The 24940-nt window shown below is 39.8% G+C and overlaps 1 protein-coding gene and 1 long non-coding RNA gene across 4 annotated transcripts in view; one reads left to right on the forward strand and one right to left on the reverse strand.

The window, feature by feature from the left end:
• LOC308190443 (uncharacterized protein) overlaps positions 1 to 4602 on the reverse strand; it is a 123859-nt gene extending 119257 nt beyond the window's left edge. For both annotated transcript variants that reach the window (XM_080581834.1, XM_080581833.1), the window contains exon 1: positions 3867 to 4602. In XM_080581834.1, coding sequence (XP_080437960.1) covers positions 3867 to 4065 — 199 coding nt within the window. In that variant the 5' untranslated portion in view covers positions 4066 to 4602. The remainder of the gene's footprint in view (positions 1 to 3866) is intronic.
• Positions 4603 to 4894: 292 nt separating this feature from the next.
• On the forward strand, positions 4895 to 20490 carry LOC308190450. Of its 2 annotated transcripts, none has more exons than XR_013947207.1 (2): positions 4895 to 9655; positions 14155 to 20490. It is a non-coding gene; the product is annotated as an uncharacterized lncRNA (long non-coding RNA). The 2 variants fall into 2 exon arrangements; XR_013947208.1 differs by having other exon boundaries at positions 14163 to 20490.
• The last annotated feature ends 4450 nt before the right edge of the window (positions 20491 to 24940 follow it).

Raw genomic sequence — 24940 nt, forward strand, 5'->3', positions numbered from 1 at the left:
GCCAAACCCTGTCCCCGAGCAGGCAAAACTCCTAACTGGGATCAAGGGTTTTACCCACTGTTTAGTCTCCTTTGACCTGATTCATTTCACCACCCTTACTTCAGAAAGGCACAGTTTTGTTGCTGTGAAAGCCTGTGCAGATATTTCTGCCAAAATTAAGCCCGATGTAACTCCAGTGCTGTCACACCAGGGATGGATTTGGCCCAGAGTGTCTGAGGAGGTCAGTGCTCTTCCCTGGATGAGAAATCAGCCTTAATTCACCTCAGTTCTTCAGCTTTGCTGCAGCTGCAGCTGTAGGTCAGGCTCAGGGGACCAAGAGTCTGCAGATGACTTGGGTGCTGCGAAGAGGGGAGTGCGAGCTTCCTGCCACTGGGCCAATAGTCTTTTTTTATACTTTTACAATTGTGACAAATTGTGCATTTCTTTAAGAAAATAAATTTCTTCTCATATACGACAAAACTTCTCCTACCAGCCAGTCTCCCTCAGATCCCTTCTGCTGCAGGAGCTGTCAATGCAGCCCCTTTGTTGACAGCATTTCAAGCTAGCAGGAGCTGTGTCAGTTCACAAACACCACATCAACTTTTCCTTCATAATGGTTGCTGCCCTATCTTCTGCATGAATCATCTTGGTAGAAACAGGGCTATCATATGCTATTTTAAGGGCTGGATTCTGCTATCTCATCGCAATTTACAAGGTGAAGATGGTGCAGCACCACAGGAACTTAGAGTGGAAGAGCTCATGTTAAAAATGCTGTCTGGCCGGGGTGATTGCCTACTGCCTTTCAAATGTTTGTTTGAGCCCACATCCCAGCTGAACAGCTCCAAGCACATATGAATGAGTAATAATGACTTCTCATTTAATGTCTTTTTTTTTTCTTTCTTTTTTTTCTTTCCCCAAGACAGCTATTAATGGTGAAAAGAACTGTTTGACGCATAAATTACAGGAGAGCTGCAGAGAGAGCCTGGATGTCCTGATGGCAAATGCTGCCACACCTTGCAAGAAAGCTCAGGCAGCTGCATTATGTGACTCATTCATTAGGCAGCCAGGGGATGCTGCTGAGTGCAGGAAATGCTTGTCTCTGTGTTCCTTGGAAATTAATAAAAAGGGCATTGACAAATCTGCAGGAGGAAACCTTTGGTCTTCCTCTGGCACAGATCCTCCCTCCCCTAAAACAGGATTCAGTAGGGCAGAACAGGAAAACAAGGATGGCTTTATGTTGCCTTTCTGCTTCCATTGCCCTTGGCTGGCTGATGAGCCGCTGCACCCTGAGGCAAAGGAAAGCATGGCCTGCCCTATGTGCCTGCTGCCTCGGGGCTGCACGCAGGGTGGGCACGCTGCAGCACTTTGCCACGTACCTCCAAGAACTTTTAAGAAGGCTAGAAGAGAGATAATGACATGACCTACACACCAGCCAAGGATGTCCTGCTTCATGATCACCTTGTGATAGCGAGGTCGATCATCTATGCAGCCATGAATCTGAATGAATGCATCTCGTGTTGCCGTTAGCCAGGGAAAGAGATGGAAGAAAGCCCTGCTTTTAAACTACAGTTGGAGAGGGACACCAGTTTAGCTCAGCATCAGTACTGAGAAATCCAAATCACCAGAACCCTATCTAGTATTTAAATCATGTTTTAATAGTGTGGTTAATAGCTTAAGCTTTAAGGCAGCTGTAAAGTATCCAAGCTTTTTGTTTGACACGGGAGAATTTCCCTACTCTTCTTCACATCACTGTCAGATAAACAATCAATACAACTACCTTTGCTTTCCCAATACCACAGCCCTGTAATCTATTCACCCCCTGCCCAATCTCACCATGTAAAATGCAGTGACCTAAGCAAGTTTCTTTTACCTTCAAGTGAGACTAAGAACCCACAGCTCTTCTGTACCACACTAAATCTACATTTTCTTTACATTCCAGATCTTCAAGTGAAATCCTTGTGCTACAATGACATTCACTCCATCTGCTTTCACTTTGCACGACTTTCTTGATCTGTGATATCTCCCACTCCATCATACCCCTCCAAGTATTGGGATGAGAAGGGTCAGCTTGCTTCAGCCAACAATGAAAGGCTTAAAGCCACAAAAAGCACATTGATGTTTTCTTGTTCAAATGAGTTTGTTTTTTCTTTAGATGATACGGACCATAGGAAATGTTCTTCCTTCCTCTGTGAATATTTCTCAGAAAATGTTACATGAATCCTTAGCATTAGTCAGAAGAATAAAGAGAAAGTTAAGTTCTACCAGAAAGCGAGTAAAGAATACAACAGAAAACACTTTTATGCCACTACATTAAGCCATGGTGCACTCATAGTCTGAATACTGAATGTACTTTTGGTCATTCTAACTCATAAATATTATAGCAGAACTAGAAAAGGAGAAGAAAATGATCAAGATAATAGGTTTCCCTGAGGCAGAGACTAGGGCCCTTCATCCGTGCTCTAGGTGACCCTGCTTGGCAGGGTGTTTGAACTAGTTGTTCTCCAGAGGTGCCTTCCAACCTCAACCATTCTGTGATTCTGTGAAAATACAACCTAGGGTAATTATCAGGTATCTAAAGAATCTGTGGCAAGCAGAACAACTATTCACTGCTTCTTGGAAAATGAACCAAGAAGCCCCCAGTGGAAATTATGGAGCCTCAAGATTAAAAAATCACAAAAGGAAGTGTTTTTCCATGGAGTGCAGAAAGAAGCAGTGGAACTCATTGACACAGGATGTTGCAGAGGTCAAAAGGAAAAATGGACTAAAAGGGACAAGACACGTTCATAGAAGAAATGTCTCCTGAGCCCTGTTAAATGTGACAGTCTGGAGGTAAACCACAAATCTAAAAATCCATCACCACCTATTGCTAGAAGATGAAAAGGTACACCATGGGAAGAGCATACATGCCTTTTTTTACTGTGTTTCCCTAAACATTCATTATTGGCCACTATATTAAGCAGGAAGCTGGCCTTGCAGTCTCATCCAGTGGAGCCATCTCTGTGTTTTGTGTGTCTCCCAGTAAGACTGGAAGATGTGGCAGAAGTTTTGTGTTCCCTGAGTCTCCCAGAGGAAAGAATGCAAACAGGACACTTCATAACAGACCCCTTGTTCTGAGTTCCCAGCAAACCCACTCTGAATCACTACATGCATACAATGCACCCCAGAATATATAGGTCACTGTCTCAGCTTTGCCCTTGGCCTGCTGCTTGCCTTGCTCAGTGATTATCCTGAAGCTGAGTACATTCAGTGCAACAGAGATTTACAAAGGAAAAAAAAAATGTTACCAAGAAAATTTAGCTTTTCCTATCATGTCTGTCAGTACCTTGGGAGAGACAGGCAGAGGAGACTAATCCAGAGATTAGGTCAATAGCCTAGCCATGGACATTTTTTGTGACTTTGGATTCACCCTTTCCGTGCCTCAGTTCTCTGCCTAGAAGATAACAAAAATCGTTTTTATTTTTATTTTATTTTTTAAACCTGCAAGGATTTTATGTATCTAAATACATCAGATTTTTCAATATGTGTCCAAGTAAAAGAACTTGAAGCTGCATTACATGACTGCAAACACAGTTGAAGTTAAATTCCAGGGCTGATATTTCCAAATCACTTTTTCTCTCCCCAGATTAAAGCATGAAGTCTTTCTAAAAATAAAAGGGAAAACTAGCATGGTTCACTAAGAGTAATTCTTCAGAAGCTACAGGGTGGATTTGCCCCACTTCATATCAAACCGCTCATACCAGATGGTTGCAATGTCAATGTAAGGACAAACCCAATGCAGATTTTAGAAAATAGCAATGTTGTGGAAAAAGTGCTCCCTCTGGTTATTTTGCTAGAGAATTCATTGCCAACAGCACACAAGAAGTAGGGCAGAGGGCAGTTGGGTTTACCTTCATTGTTTTCATCGCTGCAGTCAGGACGAGAGTTGTTTGTCAAACACGCTTTTGCTTTCCCCCCAACTAGGTTGCACGTTCCTGACACATGGCAATCGTTTTCTGAGGAGGTGATGGCTCCTACTACAGGGCAGTGCATTTCCTGAGTCCAGTGGGGAGTGAAAGAATATGGCTTTGTACACACTATGGCAGTCATCTGTTTTACCTGCTACGTCAGCCATGTTGTTAGGAACAGAGACCCAAAATGACAGACGTGACTGAGGGAGCTGCAGGAGCTAACGCAGCTTCCTTCCTTCGAAACCCCCTGATCCGACACAACAACACTGCAGCATGCTGGTAGTCCTGGAGGATTACAGCATCGCCGCTGACTTTCGGTTAACCCTTTTGAGATCACAGCAACACCCAAAAAACTGCCAAATGATGTTAACAAGCTGCTGGGTGAAAAATAATGATAGCACCCAGCACTAAGCATCTCCCCGGAGGTAGTATCTTAAACAGCGCACTTGTTCAGTAGCTGTTTTTGGTTTGGCACAGTCAATTCTACCAGCATTCAAGCAGTAACAGAAAAGAAAATTATCTTCCAAAATTTTGCCAATGGAAAGAAGAAACCTAAACAGGTCATGCCGAGACACTGGGTGGAGGTAACACAGCAGGAATGTCAAAGGTTATTTAATTCTTTGGGCTGTGTCAGCAGGTACAGGAAGTGCAAGTGTAGTGTGCCTGACTGCTGAGATCTTCAAAGACTACTGCTTGCAATCCTAAGGAAGGAAGGAAGGAAGGAAGGAAGGAAGGAAGGAAGGAAGGAAGGAAGGAAGGAAGGAAGGAAGGAAGGAAGGAAGGAAGGAAGGAAGGAAGGAAGGAAGGAAGGAAGGAAGGAAGGAAGGAAGGAAGGAAGGAAGGAAGGAAGGAAGGAAGGAAGGAAGGAAGGAAGGAAGGAAGGAAGGAAGGAAGGAAGGAAGGAAGGAAGGAAGGAAGGAAGGAAGGAAGGAAGGAAGGAAGGAAGGAAGGAAGGAAGGAAGGAAGGAAGGAAGGAAGGAAGGAAGGAAGGAAGGAAGGAAGGAAGGAAGGAAGGAAGGAAGGAAGGAAGGAAGGAAAAGAGAGAGAGAAAGGAAGAGAGAGAGAGAAAGGAAGAAAGAAAGAAAACATTTCTGCCTGAGAGAAGTGCTGAACTGGAAACCCTGGAGATTAAGTACCACTGTATAATCTCAAAATACATCTTCGTGACAGTCAGTTGGCATGACTGCTCTGCAGGGGCCTACCGATGCTAATTTAATCTGTTTTAAGTATCAACAGCACAGAACTTTTGTTACCTAACCCATGCTGTCCAGGACCACAACTGCTCAGTTCTGGGGGCCCAAACTGTGTCTGTCATTCATCTTCCAGGCTGCCCTCTGAGCTAGGTGGACACTACTGGGTCTTGTTATGATACCTCCTACTGAATGATAATCATGCCCCTGACTGTAATACATTTTTGCTCTGGAACAAACGCAGATTGGCAGCACCATGGTTACATTTTGCAGGCAGTTACCATTCCTCTCTGTAGTGATCGCTTCTTACAGCAATACTGCACTGATAGTTGGAAGGACCAGGAAACGGCCTTTTGCCCATATCAACTCCGAGTGGGCATTTGACTTTGACGGTATGGGTCATTTTTCTTTTAATATCTGTTAATCATCATGTCCCTTATTTAAGTAATGCAACAGATAAATCATGGACTTTCGTTACAGGTTCTACCTAATATGAATGATCAGGAAGAAAATAGTCATGTTCTGTGACAATTTGTAAAGGATTTGCCATCAACAAACATGAAAAGTCAATGCTATTCCACTGTCATTCCTAAATCTGTCTTGGTTTCAGAGTGCAACATTTTCCAGAACACGTGATTTAACTGATACCCTTTGTTTTGCTTTTCATCCTTCTTCTTCCTCGTTCAATACCTTATACACCTTATATATAAGTATCAGCAGGTCCTTTTAAGTCTCAGTCACTCAGCATCTTAACCCTCCTTTCCCTTCTTTGAGAAATAGCCTCTTCTTCCCTTCTTACAGGGACATAAACACAGCACGTTCCCCACGCCAACCCTTTCTTTTGCCTCTTTTCTGAAGCTATCAGTACAGATGACATAAGTGATGGAGAGACTTCTACTGGTTGGACAACGCTATGCTAGGAATTACTCATCGACCAGCTGACATCCAACCTTCTTTTATTCTTCTCTTTTGTCTTACATTTTTCTTTGAAAAAGGAGACCTTTTCCCCAAACTCCCAAATGCACTAGTGCATGAAGCATTCCAACAATAAGGAAATGAATATTTAATTACTTTAATTCTACTAAGTTATTGAAAGCACAATTTCAAGCAAGTTCATTTTACACGTGGAGATATTAAGGCAGGCAGTTTCAGTCCCCAGGTCTCACCACAACTGCTGAAGCCATGAGGACATCTGGGTATATGTTGCATTGTTTCAGCACATTGAAATTCTGGCAGTGTGTCTAGTTAGCATTGTTCATTACAAGTGAAAACCAAAGCCCCTCCTGACCGTCCCAATTTTCAAAAAAAAAAAAAAAAAAAAAAAAAAAGGCTGTGCACTTCCTGGTTGCAAATAAACTGTATTGGAGAACACGCAGAGCACAGCCTCTGATTCTGTATTCTGGCCAACCCCAAAAGTTCGGTTAGGAAGTGCTCCAAAGTTGCACAGAAGTTGGCATTTCCAATTATTCTGGCTGAGCGGTTCCTGCGGGCCAGTTGTCAAACACAATTTGCAAAGGCTCCTGGCACTCTGACCAAGGGGGAATTCCCCAATTTATGTTATAACACAGAGAGAAGCAGTAACATTTTAATCAGTCTGTGGAGCCTGCTGGGAAGCTCCATTATAAAGCATTGTTATGCCCAACAGGCCTGCAGTTTGGTACGGCCTGGGAGGCTACAATGGGCTTTATTTCCTTACTGCAGCCAACACGGATATCAATGCAAAATTAAACAAAGGATGTTTCCCCTCTCCCTTGACACTTACACACTACAGTAAGTGACTGTAGTAAATTACTCCCTCTGCATAATCGTATGAGCTGTTTCAAGAGCTATCTGTGAATGAATGAAGTTAGATCAGGGAATACCGTGTGTGTTAACGAGGGAAGTCCCAATTAGGAAGTAGAGACAGAGGTCTTAATCTGGAGGACTCTCAAAACATGGGTGAAAGATCTATCCTGACAGCTCACTTTGGGCACTTAAATGCAGGTTGAAGCGTGAGTTCTCTATCTATACTAAAGTTCAATGTTATGGTTTTTTACATAAGAAATTCTAAGTTACTTTTTTTTTACATAACTTTACATAACTTTTTACATTTTTGCAGCCATGCCTTTAAAACCAACAGTGGAATTTCTGATTTGCTCTTATGTCAAAATCACTCTATCTTCTAAAGACTCTGAGGGATGGAAGGGCAACAATATGAGCCTTCATCCCATTGTCTAGCTGAGGCAGCCTCAGTATAAAACCAAAAATACTTAAAGGAAAAGGGAAGAGAAAAAAAAAAAAGAAACAAACAAACAAAAAAGTGTAGACTCAGTAGGAAAAAAAAAGTATTAAAAAATGTTCAAATTGGTTAGAAAATTATAAACTTGAAATGTATATCCTATAAGTGCAATAGTTCCTAAGATCATGTTTTAAATGCATGAATTAGAATCTTTCTTGAAGCAATTACAGTATTCCTAATTAAATTGTGGCTTTTGTACAGTAATATCAATTAGCTCTTTAAAAACCACATTATTAATTTATCAAGGAGACAACTTGATAACACAGTGAAGGCAATAAAATAGATCAGCCTGTAACACCCATTGCTAGAGGGAACAGACTTCATTCAGAATTACATGGGCAGTGAATCTCCACTAACTTCTGTACAGCTGCATCGATTCACCCATCTCAAGGCTCTGCCTGACTAACATTAAAACTTTCTTTTTTAAGTGGAGTATTGCCTGTTACACACAGCCATGAAGAAAATCATATTGTCACAGGATATGATCTGTAGTGGGGTTGTGTTATGAGTTCTTCCCTGTAAAAATGTGTTTTAGTGTTATGTGAGAGAATATAAGGACAAAAAATTGGTTTGGAGGGAGAATGAGAACTGAAGTTAATAAAAAGAACAACTTCTGCATTGAAACGGATTTTAGCTAATAATAATGAAGTTTCCAGATCACAAACCAGAAACAAAAGGAGGAGGATTGGGAAGTACCTCTGAAAGTTATTTCTGAACAGCAGACAGATGGCTGGGATGGCTTACATGTGCTTGACAGCAGCTACTCGTGGAGTAACAAAAACTAGTTGATCTGCTGATGGGTTTGAATCACACAGAGCTGTCTGCACTCAAAGAGACACTATACGAAGGAAAATGCAAAAATCCTCTGAAGAAGAATACAAACAAAAACGTGGATACAGAAGTAGGACAAGCTTTCCCCACTGCCATAAAAGTATATATGCCTCAATTTCTCACATGAGTGTTATAGGAAAAGATCTCTGTAGCTCCTGGTTTACCAGCCTATTCCACTACATACATATATATATATATATATAAAATATTTTGTGTGTATTTCTCCCATTTTAGCTACATCTCACCTATTTCTTTATTCCTTTCTGCTTCTTCTTTTGACCATATTTCTAACATTGTTTCTTTTAACCGTTCTTCTAGAGACAATTTATTCACAAGGGCCCCACAGACACCTTTCTGTTTTGCAAAGGTATAATTTGTATTTACATGAATATCTTTTGGGTCCAAAAACAAGCTCCAAATTACTTCGGCATTTGCCTGCTATAACTTGTTGATGTCGACAGAGACCTGCTTTGAGCCATGGAGATAAAGCATAACGTACAGCTCCACCTGCTGCTGGAGGAGCCTCCTGCATGGATCATAACCACACAGTTTTCTGCAAATATATGTAGGGAGGTTACAGAGTTTGTACCACAGGAATGTATTTGGGAATTTCATGTAGTCTGCCGTTCATGGAAGCTTCCAAATGAGCCTGTCTGCTTTGCTCCTGTGCACAGTTAAGGGGCTGGTCCTCAGCACTGAACAGTGAGATGTTTACCTCAAATGGGAAAATGTCATTTATTCACAACTTGACACAATAACAAGGATCTACTTTATAAAATGTCTGGAAGAAAACAGCCATTATCCCCAGGCACCCTATTCAGGCTGCCCTTTGGCTCATTACTGCAGCTGAGTCTTTGGCATGGCAGCATCCCAGCCAGGTTGCTCCCCGCTCAGTCCCCATGCAAAGACTGTAAGGATCATTCCATGCCAAGCTCCAGGGGGATAGGGCTGGCCCTTCAGAGTCCATAAACTCCAAATATCTGACAAACACTGTCTTGGGTACATCAGAAATACAGTTAACAAACTCAGCTTCTGCCAAATTAAATGCTTGGAGTCACAGAACTGGCATTTTCAGGGTGGGGTGGTGTCCTGGTTCCAGTTAGGACAGAGTTAAGTAGCTCATAGTAGCTGGTAGGGTGCTATGTTTTGGATTAGGATGAGAAGAGCGCTGATAACATGCTGATGTTTTAATTGTTGCAGAGCAGTGTTTACACCAGGCCAAGGACTTTTCGGCTTCTTGCTCTGTCCTGCCAGCGAGCAGGCTGGGGGTGCAGCAGGAGCTGGGAGGGGACAGACCCAGGACAGCTGACCCAAACTGGCCAAAGGGGTATTCCATACCATCTGATGTCATGCTAAACAATATATAGGGGTGGCTGGCCGGGGTGGGGGGCCGGCTGCTCGGGAATAGGCTGGGCATCGGTCAGCGGGTGGTGAGCAATTGCATTGTGCATCACTTGTTTTCTTACACATTATTGTTAATACTATTATCATTATCACTATTATTATTATTATTGTTATTATTATATTCCTTATATTCCTGTCTTAATAAACTGTCTTTATCTCAACTCACCGGCTTCACTTTCCCGTTTCTCTCCCCCATCCCAGAGAGGGAGGGGGGAGGGTGAGCGAACGGCTGTGTGGTGTTTAGCTGCCAGCCGGGTTAAACCACAACAGGTGGGGATCAGAATTTTATTATTATTATTATTATTATTTTTAATATAATCGGGGTGTGGGGACAATGAACTTAAATCCTCTGGAATGGGATATAAAAATGTTTCCCACTCTTCCAAATTTCTTTGAAAGAAGGAGGTATGAAGGCAAAAGCTGAGTTGGTAACCAGATCACAATTAGAGATCCAGAAAATATTCCAGTACGAATGTGAATAATACTTCAAAATTAAGTCAGCCAGAAATTTAAAGTGTGATTTCATTTTGTTAAAAAGTTCTTTCTGGAAAAAGTGTTTTTCTTTAGGAGGAATCAGCTACCTGGCAAGAGTATTCCCATTGTGTTACAGATGTGTGAAAAAAAAAAAATAACAGTAAAGAATACAGATTTGGAAGGAATATTTTTGTAGCCTAACTGGTCAAAGTAACACTACTGAGAGAAGTAGATAGAATTTTTCAAGGAGGAGTGTTTTTGTTTGTTTGTTTGTTTGCTTGCTTTTTGCAAGAGTCCTAAGAACTGTGCCTTCTAAATGATAGTAATGATAAAGACGTAAGCCATACCTAGGTATAAATTTTCCTACTGTAAATGTGGAGATGATCACAATGTTGTACAAAGATTTTAATATGGTTCATGACAGCATTCCAGATAATCAGGTAAACATCAAATATTTTCAGGTTTTGATGAAAACCCATGTCTTTGGCAGGTTTAACCTGACATGGAAGGTATAAAACTTTGCATGGTGAGTTTCTGTATTGAAAAATATACATTTAAGCTATGTCATTTTGTAGACAAGTTCCAAAACATCACTTCTCACATCAGCATCAGAAGGTGATACAGTTCTCATGTGTAGTACACAGTCACTATCCCAACACAGGACTCTGCAATGGAAACGTCTGCCAAAGAGGAGAAAAAAAGTGGAGACAGAGCTACTAAGCTGAAATGAATGGGATAAGTACTTAAACCATATACTCATCACCAAACATGTTTGACCAAATCCAGGGAAGATGGAAACAATTCCACAAATGGCAAAGCTCCAAAACAGTGATGCCTTACATAAGGTGCAGGGAATGTTTTCTTTCAAGATAAAAGGTATCCAAGTGTGAAATCTGTGATCAATATGGGAAGATGAATGAAAAAGTAAGGCAGTGAACCAACAGCCCCCCCCCCCCCCAAAAAAATAAAAATAAAATCATGGTTGCATTTTAATTCCACACTCATTAGACAGCACTTGGGAAGAAGACCAACAACTGCTGCATATACTTTAAATTGACTGCATATAAAATATACCATGTTCATCCTTGATGTATATACGTTTCCCTTACCAGCTAGGGGCTCCTTCATTTGCATTTTTTTTTATTCTCTGAAGCCTTGAAAGAATGGGATTTTATAAAATGAAATAAGTTACTCTTATTTGCTGAGGAGTATTGCTGATCTTTTTATTCAGGAGCTTCATGCAGCTATAAATATGTGCTCTTGAAACATTTTGCAACTTCAGGAAGTACTATCAGCAATTAGAAGAAGAATGTATTAAATCTGGAATTAGATGGGATAAAAACTTGCACTATTCCCACTGAAATTACTTGGGGTGAAATATTGGCTGTATGATTTGCAGAAGGCCTGATGCCCACTGGTACAAATAATCCAGTTAGGAAAAGCCTAGTGGATTGTCTGAAACAACTTTAAAATTAATTTTCTCACTGCTATATCTTTTAGAAATGAAGTATTACCAATCCATCTCTTGACTAGTGACAGACATAAGGAACAAAGGCTGCAACCAAAGATCAATTTTCCTCAAAATTTGGCAAATGTTCTGGTTTGGTTTCCTGATTTTCTTGCTGACTTCTGAAAATGAGAAACAAAATTAGACATTTGAATTTTAGTTAATACCTGTTTTGCCGCCATTTAGAAATTGAAGAAGAATGCTCCATTACTAAGATCTCAGCTGAACACACATTTATACTCTGCCCAATTTTAAGCATGTGAGCAGTCTCATCAATTTTAATAAGACTACGGGATTCCTCGTAGTGACCTCATTTAATGTCAAAATACTACCCTACCTCCTATGTCTTCTAACAAGAAAGAGAACAGGAGAAGGGTTGATCTCCTGTGGCAAACCCAAAACAGAGGCAACAGACATTTCTGATGTGCAGTTAAATCAAGCAGGCATGGCAGGAGACTATTTTGGCAAACATCACTTCCATTTAATGAAGAAGGATCTGGGAAGACACAGGCCAGTCAGTTTCCTGGGAAGATCATGAAGCAAATCTTCCTGAACGTCATTTCTGGACACGTGAAGGAGATGAAGGTGATGAGATGACTGGTTCAGTAAACAAGGGGATGAAAGTGGATGTCATTTACCTTGACTTTAGTAAGTCTTTTGTTGCGGTTTCCCAAAGCATCTTTTCAGCTACCTGGGAAGGTATGGCTTCTGTGGGTGGAATACTAGGTGGACTGCCAGCATTAAAGAGCTCAAAATCCAAAGGGCAGCCAGTTGCTAATGATGTTGTGTTATAAAGTGTTGATCTTGGTACTGATACTGCTCAACATCTGCACTAACAAACAGGACACAACCAACTATTGCCTGTTACCAACACGCTCCTAGCAAGAGGAAATGGTGTTGGCCATAGAGCATCCGGGCTGGAAATGGACATACAGTGTGATGCTATTGACTGATGCCATTAGAAAGCATGTAAAATAGCTGCATAAACAAATAGAGCAACCCACATCCAGTGTACAAAATGAACTTACTTTATATTGACCTCACTTTATTTTCTACTCATCTGCCTAGACCCTTCAGAGCAGGGAGAAAATCTAGTTCTTCATTTTTTTGAGAATCAGCATTAAGACTCAGAAGTGACCAGGATTTTGAGGAATTACCAGGGAGAGTATGTTAAAGTACTTAGTCACAGATTAGGAATCTTTTCTGGTTTCCAGCAAATGGCTTCCTTGGATATAAGCTTAGAATTCTAGGATTGTATTCTTTACTTTGAAGCAGTTGTAACAGGTAGGTGGGATCATCAAGAATATCTAAGACCGCTCAAATTTTTAATATTATTAATATTAATAATAGTCAAGTGTCTAATTCACATTGATTTCATACACTGTTCTGAAGTGCTTCTGTTGCAGAAGTAATTCATGCATAAGCTAGATTAAAATTGTCACTCTCCTTTTGTTTTTCTTACTTCATTAACAATGTATATTGTATATATAAATATGAATTATTTATTGTCATCTCTCTGCCCCCTTTTTTATTAATGTGTAAATAGTATTCTGAATAGTATTCTGAGAGATCCTATCAAAAGTTAATGTAAGTGTTGGGAACATCTCTGATGAAGTTTTTTCTTGAAAAACTAGAAAATAAATTATTTGGAAATAATCTTTATTTCCAAGATTATTTCCAATAATCTTTCCAAGGGAAATATAAAGCATTTCTAAAAAAAAACCAAAACTTCATACCTCCTGTTAGTCTCTGCCATGACTGAATAGAAGGCAGAGAATAGTATGAGTGATTGCTGCAGAAAGATAGTGTTGAGCATATCCCTTGGCATATCCCTCTTCACCTTCTGTCCAGTGTAAGAGACCCGAACATTAGAGGATTTGTAGTCTATTAATTTGTGTTGGGCTGTTTGATGGTGCTGGAGCACTGCAAGTTTTGCTTGCTCAGTTTGTTTCTGCCCTATAACACACTGTGTGCATCAGATTAGCAATTGACTGAAGGTAAGGTAGCTTAGCAATTGCAGTATTCTGTTTCTTGCTTGCTCAAGAAGGATGAAAGAGCCCAAATTGGTCTATTATTTCTTAACAGAGCTATTAATATAAAATACATTTATTACAGATTTCAATAGCTGAACTAAGTACAAGCCAAGTTCTGTTTAGCTGCATTCATGTAATTCTTCTGGAGTTAAGTGCAAGTCAAAGAACTGGGCCTTAAATTTATCTAAAATATTAATACTCGTGGAAAGCTAAACAACAAAGTCATCAGATTGAAACTATGGGATCATTTATAATAAAGTCTGCTGGCTCACAAGATCTTGGCCCTGACTATGCTTGTACTAGCACCAGTGATGCGTAATTCAACTGGAGACAGTGTAAAATGAATAGGCGAGACTGCAATCATGCCTTCTGAGTCCAGTATCAACATCTTCACAACTTGTATTTAAAACAAAAGTTGTGTTGATCCATTTTACAGTTTTCTTCCTAGAAATCCTGGCAGAATAACAGTCTCTCTTTTTCTTTTTCTCTCTTTTACTCTTTTTCCTCTGAGGTACACAGAAATTACGCAGCACTCGGAGCAGCTGCCAAGGACAGTTCAGCTAGGAGCGCTGTAACAGGCGTCACATTTCACGTGTCTCCCAGCCAGCCTTGATGTAATGCAGGAAAAATCAGATGATCTTTGGCATGTGTGAGAGGAGGAGAGAGCAATCTACCAGGCCAAAGCTGTCACAGGAGGAAGCTGATGTGAATGCAAGGAGTTTACTTCCCTGGAAACATTCCAGTCTTGAAACTCATGGGAATTCCCTCAGCAGGAGCTTCAGACCTTAGAAAACCAGGCAGGAAGCTGACTGCTTGCATCTTTTGCATCTCTTGAATCTCTCTGTGGGCATTTAGTGCCAGTTTTTAAAGACTGAGTTACTACACACCAAACTGACTCCTGATTTCTGCCTCCCACCCTCTCATGGACGTGCTGTGGGCTACAACAAGGGACTCTAGGAACCAGTAGGCCTGTGAAGAGGACAGGTCTATTAAAGGCCAGGCCACTGGGGATCTGGGCAGTGACAGCAGAGAACGATGGCCAGTCACAAAAGGGAAACAGGGAAACGTCTGTGAGCTCTGTTATAATTCAGAGCCCCTTCAGCCTTCATAATGCTGCGTTGCTAGCAGCCGGTAGGCCAGCATCTGGAAGAATCACCCCCACAGACTCCAGCAGAGCGCGCTGAAGGAGCAGCTCTTTGGGAACAAGATCTCCCCACCAGTGTAAAATCCAAGCAACTCTACAGCAGGCTCGGTGAAGATTTATGCAGCCTCACTCTGCCTTTGAAGGAAATCTGTCTTTGGGAGTAGGTATATTACACTGGATTTCATTTCAGATTATGGCACCTCAATTAGGAGAAAGAACTCCTCTGAACAGCAGTCTTAAGAACTCATCTTTTAGCACTCTTCAGATGAAAAATAATCAGAAACTATCATAAAACAGCTCTAAGTTTCGTCTTCAGAAGCATACATATAGCATCAAATCGCACCCTGATTAAAAAACAAAACAAAACAAAACAAAACAAACCTACAAAACATCTGAGTCCAGTCTTATACCTCCCCACCACGATGAGGACCGGTCTGGATCCCTTACCACTTCCTTTGTGCCTGTCAGACACTGCTCCATCATCCAGTTGTACCTGCAGTAGGAGTGGCCGAATCCCACTTTTTATGAACGGCATCAGCTTGTGTTGGTGTGTTTAAGAGACTTCCTCGTTTCTGGGAGTGGCAGTTACTAGTGCCATGGGAACAACCTCACCAACTTGGTAGGAAATTTAGAGCGAGTGCTAAAAAATTGTGGTGAGTAGATAAAATAAGAAAGGACACTTTTCAGCTTTAGTGCCTGAGAATATGTGCGAAAGACCACCAAAAAGCCTTGGTGCAAAACCTCTGCCAGAGCAGCTACTCTTGTTTTCAGGTCTCATTGTCTGAGCAGTACACTGAGCCGCAGCCCACGGACAGAGAGGCTCAGTACTAGTCTGGAGATTGCTGCATTGCTGCCTGTGATATAGGCAATATATGGACATTGCTCTGAGACAGATATGGAAGAATTCTGAAACAGAATTTGTATCATCACGCCAGCTGACAACAGTAGTTGTTTCAAGGAAAATTTATGAGAATTCAGGGGAAAACAGGACTGTCTCTACATTGGCCTACTTGCAGCGCTAGTCCCACACCCTTCTTAGCATCTTCTATTGGTACAGATCTTAATGATTCACATATCCAGCCTCATTTTAGATTTGAATAGATTTTGTATTTGTATTTCAGCCTCATCTCAGATTTGTATAAAGGCTTTTTGCATTCTTCTCAACTCTCATAACTTTTTTATAACTCATAACTTTAGTAACATTTTTCAGGAAAAATGAGTTCTTATTCCACTTACAAGGGTCTTTCTACATAGAATAAGACTTTACTGAAAGCTCTGCACATTGTATTTAAACAAAAAGTTGAGCCACTCACAATGAGTTCAGAGGTATCTGGTTTCTGTTGCTACTCCTTTGCACAATGGTTGAGATAGATTGAAAGAGGAAGGACAAGTTCTTATTGCTTCAGCTAAAGCAGCAGCGAAGGTCTGGGGCATGCAGAAGGGAGAGAGGAAAGGAGATGAGGAGAGGGGAGCACTGTTTTTTGTGATAGGAAAAAGACAGAAATCTCTCCTCTCTAGCAGAGAAACATCTAGATGGAACATTATCAGTTAATGTGTCCAAGTGCCCTGCTAAGGCATTCCTGCTAACCTCAAGCTTATTCTATTGATTGCCAGTTTATATGTACTTTTTCTTGGAACAAGACTAGGAAGAGGTATGTGCCTTCCCCTCCTTTAAAACTCAGTGCTTGCACATTGATAATAAAGGCAGATAAAGCAAGATGCTTCTTTCATTCTTATTGAAACAACATTTTATCTAATTAAATTCCTTTTTTATACTTCCCTTCCTCCTCCCAAAAATCTAAAGACAAACCAAAAATAGTCAAGATCTTCTTTTCAATTTTGCTTTATTAAAAAAGGTTGTTCAAAAAAAAATCTTGACTTTTCTTCAAATGACAGTGAAACTTAAAAATAGGAAGGTACCAGAAAAGCCTTTTATAGTGCAGTCATAACAGTACCACATCATTGTTGAGCACTTCAATTAAAATGATACAGCATGACAGTGATGTGATACATCTCTGCACTTGGTCTTTCAGGACGCAGCAAAAAATTAGTACAATTTTGATTCTGTCTGCCAACCATTTTTTTTCAAATAAGGTACTCATATTATATGAGATAGTAAAGTATTCTTTCCATTGTATGCTGTGATACAGGTATTTTTAAACACATTTTTCAGGTGTTAAAAGCAACCTTATTGCATGGCCTCCAAGCCTGCTAAGACAAGAGAAGGAAGACTAAGAAAGACTTCAGAAAACAATATTTTTAGCTGGACAAAAGAGCCATCGATTGTTTGGAAAACCATGGCCAGGATAGTTATGTTGTCTTGCAAATTAGATAAGAGTTGCAGGTGTGAAATTACTTTTAATATTTAGATAATTAAATTAATTTAGGAGACAAATTCATGCTGACATTTGTGAATGTGGGTACTGATACAGATCAGATTGAAAATGAAATGTGAAAGCCCTTTAAAGCTGAAGCCGTTTAAAGAGGCATTTGTAAATTCTATGAACTTTGTGTTTTCTTTACAGTGAAGGACTGTCAAAAGCAAACTGTTTTCTTCAAAAAACAATCCTGTTCTATAATGTATAAATTATTGTAAGTGTCTCTGGTATAGTAAAAACATAGAAGTCAATCTTAATGTATAACCAATAGGATATTCATGAATATTTTCTTCCTTAACACTGTGTAAATTAACATCAAGGAAAACTGCAAAGAGAAGTGAGTTTTCAGATATGTTTATTAAGTAGAAAAAGGCAAAAAAAAAAAAAAAAAAAACATGCTTGTGCCAAATCTTGAATATGCAATGATTCTCACCAGTGAAAACAATTCTAAGTTAAAGCACTCATACAGGCATTTGCCGTACTGTGTTAAAAATCAATGAGAAACCCAGTGGCCAGTCCATTTAAAACCCAAGTCCATGGAGTTCCCCTCCAAGTTGACTTGGCCATGAAATCATCTGCTTGTGATATGACTTACGTGGTCCAAGACATTTTGTTGATACATTTTTGCAGAGAGTACTTCCAGAAACTGCAGATGTTCTTCTCATCTCAGAGAAGAAAGGAAAAACTAATCGCTATTTGGTTCCTGTTCTGCAAAAGTATTTTAAGAGAGCATTGCATTTGGTCATAGTGTTATTTTCAATAGCAAGAGGTAGAAATCCAACACTGTTCTTCCAGTCTGCAACTTTTTTCCATTTATTTAACCACTCTCAGATTCTTTTAATAGATGTTTCTGCCCATATAGATGATGCAAAACATCAAAATCAAGGTGTCTATATCAGTAGCATCGCAACAATGGAAAAACATGTGTAGGAGTAATCTCAGAAGTTAAGCCTAATTGCTGTTTAAGCAATACAACTATTCTTTTAAACTCTAAGGACTGGTAAAATTATATTATTTATTTGTCCAGAATTGATAAATAAACACTGCAATTGGCAACTCAACAAGAAAAGTGATTCTGAAACGAGAAGGCATTTCACAGAAGAGAGCATTAGAAATATGATAAAAGTGTTGCATGAATCAACACTGCAGAGCCAGAAAATATAATGACACATAACTCAGAAAAAAAGGCAACAGGGAAATACAAACAACGAACAAACAAAGACGAAAAACTTGGAGAGAAAGTATCTACCCTAAGTGGGGCAGGGGGTGAGGAGGGATAGATTATAAGTTGTTAGACAGGACAGAGCAAGTTATTTCATATCATTACACCTGAAAAGGGACATTTACAGAAAAAAAATTCTGCATGATAACTGTGGTGATAGGAACAGCTGGAATATGGGGCAGCCTAAAGACCATTTGTAGAAGCTGCACTACTAAAAATGTCCAAAATCAATTGAAGGAATGAATTTAAACTATTAGAAATGACAGTTTTTCTCCCAGCTAGACTGTAACACCACAACCTGGGCAGAAGAATGCAATGTGAGACCGTGTCACCCTGCTGAAGTCAAAGTAGACAACATCCATTCCTCCTTCCTCATCCCCCATCCACAGATATAGTCATTTCATTACAAAATGAATCTGGTTGATCCAGCATATTACCCTTGGCAAATCCATGCTGTCTGTTCTCAGTGACCTTCTTCTGCTTCATGGGCTGAAAACTGGCTTCCAAGAGGACTTGTGCCATGAATTTCCTAGAGACATAGCTGAAGCTGACCTATCTGGTTCCACAAACGTATATGGGTTTAGATTTCTCAAGAGAACTCTAACTTGGTCCTCTTCCACTACCAGTAGTTGCCTCCTATTTGAACCTGTGTCTAGGCACAAAGGCTTGAGAAATGTTGATAAAGACAGAGGCAAAGAAAGTGCTGAGTATCTCCATCTTATTTATATCTGCTGTCACTAGTCCATCCAGCTCATTTAGCTGTGGGCCTACATTTTTCTCATTTGTTCTTTTACTACCAAGGCAGGGGGAACAGATACTTTGATATTTATTGCCAGTTTCAACTCCAGATGAACTTTTGCTGTCCTCATGTCACCCCCCATTCTGGGCAACTTCAATAATCCTTCTCTACACTCTGTTCCTGCTTCTGCCACTTACACCTCTTCTTTTTCCATCGGAGCTCAGTCCAAGTTCCCTATTTGGTTAAGCCAGTCTTGTGGTATGTGTACTTATTTTCCTGAGTACTGGAATGGACAACTCTTTACTCATATTATTCGACGATATATTCTAAATGAGTCATCTCTCTTGAGCTCCTCTGCCTTACAGAGCTGCCTCCCACAGGATCCCAGCCACCATTTCCCTGAATAAGTCATTCGTCTCTTCTGAAGCCCAGGGTCTGTTCCCTATTCATTGCCTACCTCACTCCTCTTGGGACCTTGAGCATCACTGTTTTGTGGTCAATACAGACAAGGCTGCCATCTCTCTCATCAACAAACCACATCATCTCAGACCATAACGTTCTATGGGAGGACGTACTCAGTCCTACAACACACACAGTAGGGATCACCCCTGTGAGGTTAGAGTCTCAGGACTTGAAATGCTTACAGAGGAAGGTTCGTTGTGCAGCAGAAAATATGTTTATTTTATTTTCCTTCTTAAAAATGTAAGAAATGGCAGAGGCTATACTGTGTGCATGTATGTATTTCATTATTAAGGAGAATTTATCAGCTTTTACAAGATACACTTATCAATCCTGATATGTCACATAAATACACTTATTCTTTATATGATAGGGCACTGGGGGATTTTGAAGCTGTACTCTTATCTACTTTCTTTTAAAAACCCAGCAATGACAACAGTACCAGTCTCCTATGAATTCAGAGGCAGCTGTTTATTTCTTTATGCTTCGCTGTCTTTCTCCACCCTGTTGTCTCTTAAATTGCAAGCTTTGTGGCAGGAAAGTCTTTTGTTCATTGTTTTTGTTTGGTTGGTTGGTTGGTTGGTTGGTTTTTTGGGGGGGTGTTGTTGCTGGATATCACCCAGCACAATAGGGAATGAAGTTCCCAAGCTTTACCATAATACCAAGAAACAAATGCTCATCCATTTTTTTTCTAATTTTATATATTTTAGGTGACAATTTAGACCATTTTCACCCAACTCAGCCAAACTCCAGGAACTGTTCCATAGACATCTTCCCAAAGATAATGGTTAAAGCTACAGTGAGTATATTATTGTTATAAATAATCTTCTTCAGATTTTTCTAGGACAAATAATACCCAATATGTAATCTACAGAAAAAAAAAAAAAAAAAAAAAACTTTTTAAAGAGAGACAGAAGCACAAAGAGATGACCAAGTTATGGGCACTATTACCAGAGGGAGCAAAACTATCTTTGTTATAGGAAGTCTTTTTTCTTTTTCCAAAAAACAATAGAAAGACAAATTCGAAAGACCATGATATTGTTCTTTATGAGAGAGGATGAGGGTTCTTATCACTGAAGAATTAGCATAGTTCTACATAATTTTTCTTTATGGGCACTTGGGCCCAGAGTAAGGTTACATTTTATTTTTGAAAGCTTTGGAATACCAGATGTTTTGTCATGCCTTCAGTGACACAGAGTCATGTAGAAAAAACTTCACCTTCCAAAAAAACAAAAAGACAAAACACCCACCAAGCATAGGTGCATGCTTGAAGGATGGTGAAGAAATTAAGCACAGCCTGTCTCTCTAAAGGCTTTGTTTCCTCTTCCTGTCTTCCTTTTCATAGGTACACACATTGTTCCTTCTATAACTACTTGATAAACTGAATTCCTTCCAAAGCTTAGCAAGTGCTAACTAAAATGACACTACTTCTTGGGGTGAGACAACAAAACGTATACCTCTTGCCTCTGGAGATGACACTCCTCAGGTCAACACAGAAGTGGTCCAACTACCAGACAGTCGATCCATATTTTTCAGACAATTGAGTATTGACAGTAACTCTCCTCCCAACAGCCATAGTGTTTAAGAACACAGTCTACAGCTATGTTGTTTCTTCACAAGCATAATCAAGGTATCAGAGGATTTCAGGAGTACTGACAAACAACTTCATATTCTTATTTTGTGTCTAGATGCCAGGAGTATTTTACTGTGGTGGTGCTTTGGGTGGAACACCTTTTTGACCCAGCAGTGACTCTATCCTGAGAATGACTTGAACAAATTAGTCTCTTCTTTCAGCTATATGAATGAATTCCACAATTTTGAGCAACTGCCAAACAAAGAAAAATCAACTTCTGCTGAAACTTGACATATAATATTTCATATTTTGTGTGTATTTTTCTTGAGAGAATACCTCATGCTCCAAATCCTGGGTTTATGATACATGTGTCTGTTAAAATTTCTGCAATTTAGGCCTGTAAACTGAATTAAAACCCAACTATGTCTGTAATACACTCCTGAAGCAAATTCACCACAACAACCAAAGAACTAAGGAACCAGCATTATGTCTGAAGAACAACTGCAAAGCTCTTCCAGCCTGCATGTGCTTCTGAGGCCTGCCTCAAACTCTGTCAGAGTTTGTTTCGCTTTTATCATTCAATAATTTGTTCTCAAGTCTGCTAGTTTATCTGAGACATTCATAATAACCACTTTAAGACATGACTTCCATTTATTTACCACTTGTGAAAAACTTACAGAAACAGCTAGAAAATTTGAGCTCATTTTTAAGTGATCCTGCAAACAATGAAGGATTCTTGTGCCTCATCTTACATGACTGACTTCTCTTATTTCTCTTACACTAATGTTAGAATCCCTCACACCTCTACCATCGTGTAGTACTCCACGTATTTCAGCTGAGGACTCACAAGGGGAAAGAAATTAATGCAGTGATAGTCTTCTACTTGACCCCATCAGTATTGTCCATAACAGGACATCCCATTTGACAGAAGACTTGACTGTGCTGCCTTTTCCTAGCCAACATCTAGTCCTTCAGAGCGATAGAAGTCCAATGAATTCACTGGTGCCAAGTCTGTACAGTCTCATGAGTCTTAGGGTATTAGGAGTAGCCTTTCCATGTGAGCAGCTCTTCTGGGATGGTCACTGAAATCAACGCTGAGTGCTGCAAACTCAGTGTTGCTCCTGCACCTACTGGTACTGCACTCATTTCCATGTTATGAGCAAACAATTTATGCTGTTTACAGTAATACTGAATACACTTTGAAGGATAAGTGCCACAGGTATGGCAGTACAAGGGGGGATCTAGTGCATGACATTCTAAATGAGAACAAGTAATATAAAATTCACATAGCTTCAGAAGATCCAGATGTCCACCTAGTGTTACTCCAAAGCATTTATTCACAGAAAGCTGTCCTGAGAGCTTTTGAGCTACAGTCATATTGTAAATCCACATTTTGCCTGAACACCTAAGCCGGAATGAAGTATAACAGATTCAGTAAAATACTACACCCCTGTTCTTAATGAAAAAGCATTTGAATATTATTGTATCAAAAGGGCAAGGCAGCTTTAACTCTAGCTAGGAAGAAGTTTCTAGGAAGTGACAGAAATATTCCACGTGAAACAATGATACAGAGATAGACTGTATCTTTTGTCAGATGAGAAGCAAATGCTTTAAGGAATCACAAATTAATTACATCACTGCTATTGTCCACTGGAAATGGGCACTTAACCTACCAGCTGTACATATAATGACATCTACCTAGAAAAGTTGAATACCATCTTTCAGAGTTACTCATTATCACAAGTCATACATTTATTCAAGTATTCTTTGCTCACCCATGACTTAAGTGATATGTAGAGAAGTAGAGATGAGTAGTAATGGAAACCTAATAGTGTTTTGGATGTTTTTCCTCAGTATAATGTCCAAAACATCCACATAAGTAGAGGCATATACTAAAGGCAACTGGATGCCACAGCTGTAATTATGTGACAGAGAGGGCCACATAAACTGAACTATCCGTGATACCTTTTTGTCTACTATGTACATACAATACCTTTGTCAGCTAGCCATCTGGTTGCCTACATGCATACTGAAATAGAGGATTTCTGCTCAGGTCATTTTTCAAAGTCCTTTTGAAAGTAATCCCATAATCCAGATGGCAAATGATGCTTCTCAGACTTTGGGGGCTTTTTAAAAGATCTATTTGTATGAAAGAGCTAGGTATCACAAAACTGCTGACCAAAGAACAAACAGAGCTAATAGTAATTTGCAGAGTTTGTGTTAAGTGCCTGTCTTTGGCAAAGCAAAATGGTGCAAAAAGCTAGAACTGATGTGGTAATCCATATGTATTGGGGCATAGCAGTAACGTGCTGACTGGTACAACAGAGGCTTGCAAAAGTGTTTTTTTAAGAACACAGCTGTAGATCGCAATATGATAGACAAATACTTTTTTGCATAGCTTCATCAATAAACTGCATTTTATCAAATGCTTGACCAAAAGACAGATATTACAAGCATAAGCGTAACAAAGATATCTATAATAGTACCAGTTCCTCTGTTTCAAGCTAGTCAACGATCATTGTGAGGAAACCTAGCTCCTTAAATTATCTGTGGAGTAAAGGTGCCCTCCTGTTATTTTACTCTCAATATGTACAGATAGATGGGTTGTTCCTGAAGATGCAAATATCCCTTTACTCCACTGGGGGGAATAAAGCAATGAAGTCCTGCACAACTTACCAGAAAAGGAGGTGGTAGGGAGAAAACCAATCCAAAGTTTTAATAAGATAGTATGTGTCCTTGGAATGGATATGTGCAAAACATTGACCGGCTTTTGCACGATTCTTGTTTACTACTTGGATCAGCAGTGCAAATGAAAAATGAAAACACCACAGTTTTTGCAAGCAGATGAAGTTATCTGCAGGCCTCTTCAGGACTTGAGCAAGTCTGGATTTTTCCCAGCTTTGTTTCAGAATTTGGAGAAATTCACATCAGCTGTATGACCCTGAAAATGCAGCAACTGATATTAGTGAAAGCCATTAGCAATTCTTCTGCTCCAAAAAGCTGCTATTTCATTCCAGACACCTCCTGCTGTGCAAAACCCACCTACAGCAGCTTGGGCTCTATGCAAAAATAAAGCAGGATTTTTCAGATTCTGCAGTATTGGCCTACTGTATCAGCTGCAAATACCTGACTGCCTTGCACTGTAAGACCTAGAACATAGAGCTGTATCAACTATAAACATATACTGTTCAAAAGACCAGTTAAGATAGGTCACTGAAGATCATTTTGATGTGGATAGGTGGGAGGAGGATTAATAAGTTGCCTCAACTTTACATTTAATTCCCTACAAGGAACTTACATTACATCTAGCAGCCTTTTCTTCCAGAAAAAAAGATAATGTGCTTATTTATAAAACACTACCTATGTGTTATATTTCCTAGATTGCGTTAAGAATCTCTTTTTAATTTCTAATAAAGTACAGTTTAAGCATAACAATTCATGTTTGCCAGGAAGGGGGAATGTAATGTTAAAAACATACATCAATGCTGCTATGTCCCAGGTTACCAAAGACACATAAGCCTTGACTACAGAGACATATTTTCAGAAAACATCATTAGAATTTATGTTTTAAATGTAACCAGTTGCTAATGGTTCTGATCTTTCTTCATTTACTCACTGGGGTTGCATTCAGCCCTGCATTTTCTCTAAGACCATGTTTCTATTCTTTGCAGCTTGCAATCTGAAAGCTATTCTGCAGGAAAGAAAGCATATACAACACGTATTCCTCCCTAGGAACCTCTCACTTTGGAGTGAGAATATTAGAAAGTTAGAATTCCTCTCAC

The sequence above is a fragment of the Anser brachyrhynchus genome (assembly GCF_964034855.1).
Source record: "Anser brachyrhynchus genome assembly, chromosome: 2".
In the NCBI taxonomy this organism is placed as follows: domain Eukaryota; kingdom Metazoa; phylum Chordata; class Aves; order Anseriformes; family Anatidae; genus Anser; species Anser brachyrhynchus.